This window comes from Aplysia californica, unplaced genomic scaffold, assembly GCF_000002075.1.
Source record: "Aplysia californica isolate F4 #8 unplaced genomic scaffold, AplCal3.0 scaffold01326, whole genome shotgun sequence".
In the NCBI taxonomy this organism is placed as follows: domain Eukaryota; kingdom Metazoa; phylum Mollusca; class Gastropoda; order Aplysiida; family Aplysiidae; genus Aplysia; species Aplysia californica.
This window is the reverse complement of record NW_004798596.1, coordinates 90,602-93,160: the sequence shown is the minus strand read 5'-3', so window position 1 is coordinate 93,160 and position 2,559 is coordinate 90,602. Positions and strand designations below refer to the sequence as shown.

The 2,559-nt window shown below is 38.0% G+C and overlaps 1 protein-coding gene across 2 annotated transcripts in view; it reads left to right on the top strand.

Moving 5' to 3' along the window:
- LOC101852221 (cytochrome P450 3A24) overlaps positions 1-2,559 on the top strand; it is a 15,062-nt gene that overhangs the window by 4,737 nt on the left and 7,766 nt on the right. For both annotated transcript variants that reach the window (XM_005112583.3, XM_005112584.3), the window contains exon 4: positions 2,451-2,559. This exon is cut by the window's right edge and continues 469 nt beyond it. In XM_005112583.3, the coding sequence (XP_005112640.1) occupies positions 2,451-2,559 (109 nt within the window). The remainder of the gene's footprint in view (positions 1-2,450) is intronic.

Genomic DNA, 2,559 nt, shown 5'->3' with positions numbered 1-2,559 from the left:
CTTCTTCTTCTTCTTCTTCTTCTTCTTCTTCTTCTTCTTCTTCTTCTTCTTCTTCTTCTTCTTCTTCTTCTTCTTCTTCTTCTTCTTCTTCTCCTCCTTCTCCTGCTCCTCCTCCTCCTCCTCCTCCTCCTCCTATATGACTAACTTACTTACTTCCTCTCTGCCTATACGATCAGGTACATAAGGCGGAGAGTAGTCGACTCTGCGCTTGCCTGTCCCTAGCCACTTTCTCCAATTTGGGCACATCCAGGGTCTGGGTGATTGCTTCATCTCTTATTGGGCCTCTATAGCTTCCAGTTGGTCTCCAATACCATGTCTAATAGGGCAATCTTGTCTCTGGCATTCTGATAACATGTCCTAGATGTCGCCATCTTCTCCTATTTATGGTCGTGTTGATATCTGCAATTCCAGCTCTTTCAAATACTTCATTATTTGTAATAAATTAATTCCATTACATAAGTAAAATTTTTCGTAAAAATTAAAATTTCGTCTGGATGCTTCTAAATTTTTTTGAACTGTTTTGTTTTCCATATCTCTGAGCCATACGTTAACACGGACAAAATATTGCGTTTATATATTTTCAGTTTCGTCTTCAATGAAATGATCTTTAACTTTCATTTATTTTTTAATTTCACTAAAGTGATCCAGGTATTTTAAAGTCTTTGGTCAAGGCAGTTTGCAGTTTTTGATATAATGCTGTCAAGGTACTAGAATTTACTCATTCATTTAAGGGTCTGTCCATCAAGAGTGATAGACGTAGTTTCTGATGATAGTTGTAATACTTCTATTTCAGGTACATTTATTATAAGGCCAACTTTTTCCGCAGCTTTTTCTTATTTGTTTGCTTTTTTTTTTATATTGCAGTTCAAGTACTGTGGCGTCGATAGCCTAGTGGTTAGGCTACCGGACTCGTTATAGTGAGGTTACAGGTTCGGGGGTTCGAGCCGCGGGCTCGACTTTGTGTCCTTGGGGAAGACATTTTACATGAATTTTTCTCATTTCACCCACGTGGGAATAGGTACCTAGCCAAAGACAGAAAGATTTTGTCAGTATGTTAGTGCCTTAGCGCCTATAAACGGCTACTTGCAATGTATGCTTCCCAGGAAGTTGAGTTTGTTTCAGAATGCTCTCAGGTCTGCTGGGGTAATAGTATAGATTGCAGAGCGCATAGAGCTTGCCGTTGAGCGGGGATTTGCGATATACAATTGCTATTTATTATTATTATTATTATTATCATTTATTATTACTGCGCAGATGTCATACGCAAAATCTATGAGGCAGTGTGGTGGAATCAGGCTCTCGTCAAAATAATCAAAGTGAAGAAACTTGCATTTTTCCGCAGATTTGTGAATTTTTTTCACTTTTTTTGTTTTTTGGCTTGGCACCTTTCATGTCCATTAAAGAACTCATTTCTGTGTGGATTTTCTGAAAAACGTTGATTAAAGGCACAAAAATGTAAATGTACAGTTATCACGGACTCTTAAGCTAAGGAAATAACTAATCTTTGGCGGCCATTTTCTCACTTATTTTACCTCTGAAAACGAATGACCCCCACCTCCTTCTTTCGCAAATATCTAGACTTGTATTCAAGATAAATGGATATTTTTCATCCAAATAAAGACAAGTGAACAAGCTTTAAAATGATACCAATAGCTCTACATGCCCAAAAATTGACGAGAGCCTGATTTCACCACTCCGTCCCATATATCTCCTAAATACGAGCCGTATGTCCATCCAATACCTACTTCAATGTCTTTGCTCTGTCTCATTACGAAATCGCTTACAATTCCAAAAAACTCAGGTGATAATATACAGCCTTGTCTAACACCAGCTTTTGGTGTAGATAGTTCTCCTTCAACTAGGACACAGCAGCCTGCTTTGGTATAATAATGATTTTATTCAGTTTATTAATTTTGTTGGGATGCCATATACGGAATCTCGGTCTACGCTGTCAAAGGTTTTTTTAAAGTCCACAAAGTTCAAAATAATTGGAACTTTCCATTCTTTGCTTTGTTTTACTACAATATTTCTAAAAATAAACAGTTGATCTGTACATGATCGCTCCTGTCGAAATCCCGACTGTTCCTTTCTCAATCTCTCATCAATTTGACGAAAGAGTCCGTTAAATGAGGGTGTCATTTTGGCGTCAACCACAAAAAATCAACGCTATTTCGTAATGTTACGTAATGGACATGTATTTTTAAAGCTTTTAAAAACATGATTAGAAGAAAATTTGGCCAGAAATAATTTGTGAGGATGGAGAAACATGATTAATGAGTTGACATCCTCACGAGTCTCAAATTTCCAAAAAGTAAGATTTTTTACTATTTTCCGAATTTTCTCTAAATAAGCCCCTGCGACATGTGGGCACTTTTCCCAGTCATGCACACATTTTCGTCCTTCTCCTCGTCTGAAAAGATCAAGAACCGGTTTACTTGTTTCCTCCACAGATGAACATTGGAAAAACATCCGCACCACCATCAGTCCAACGTTCAACACTGTCCGGCTAAAGCGGATGTACCGACACATCGAGAGCAACACCAGACAGCTGTTGGATCA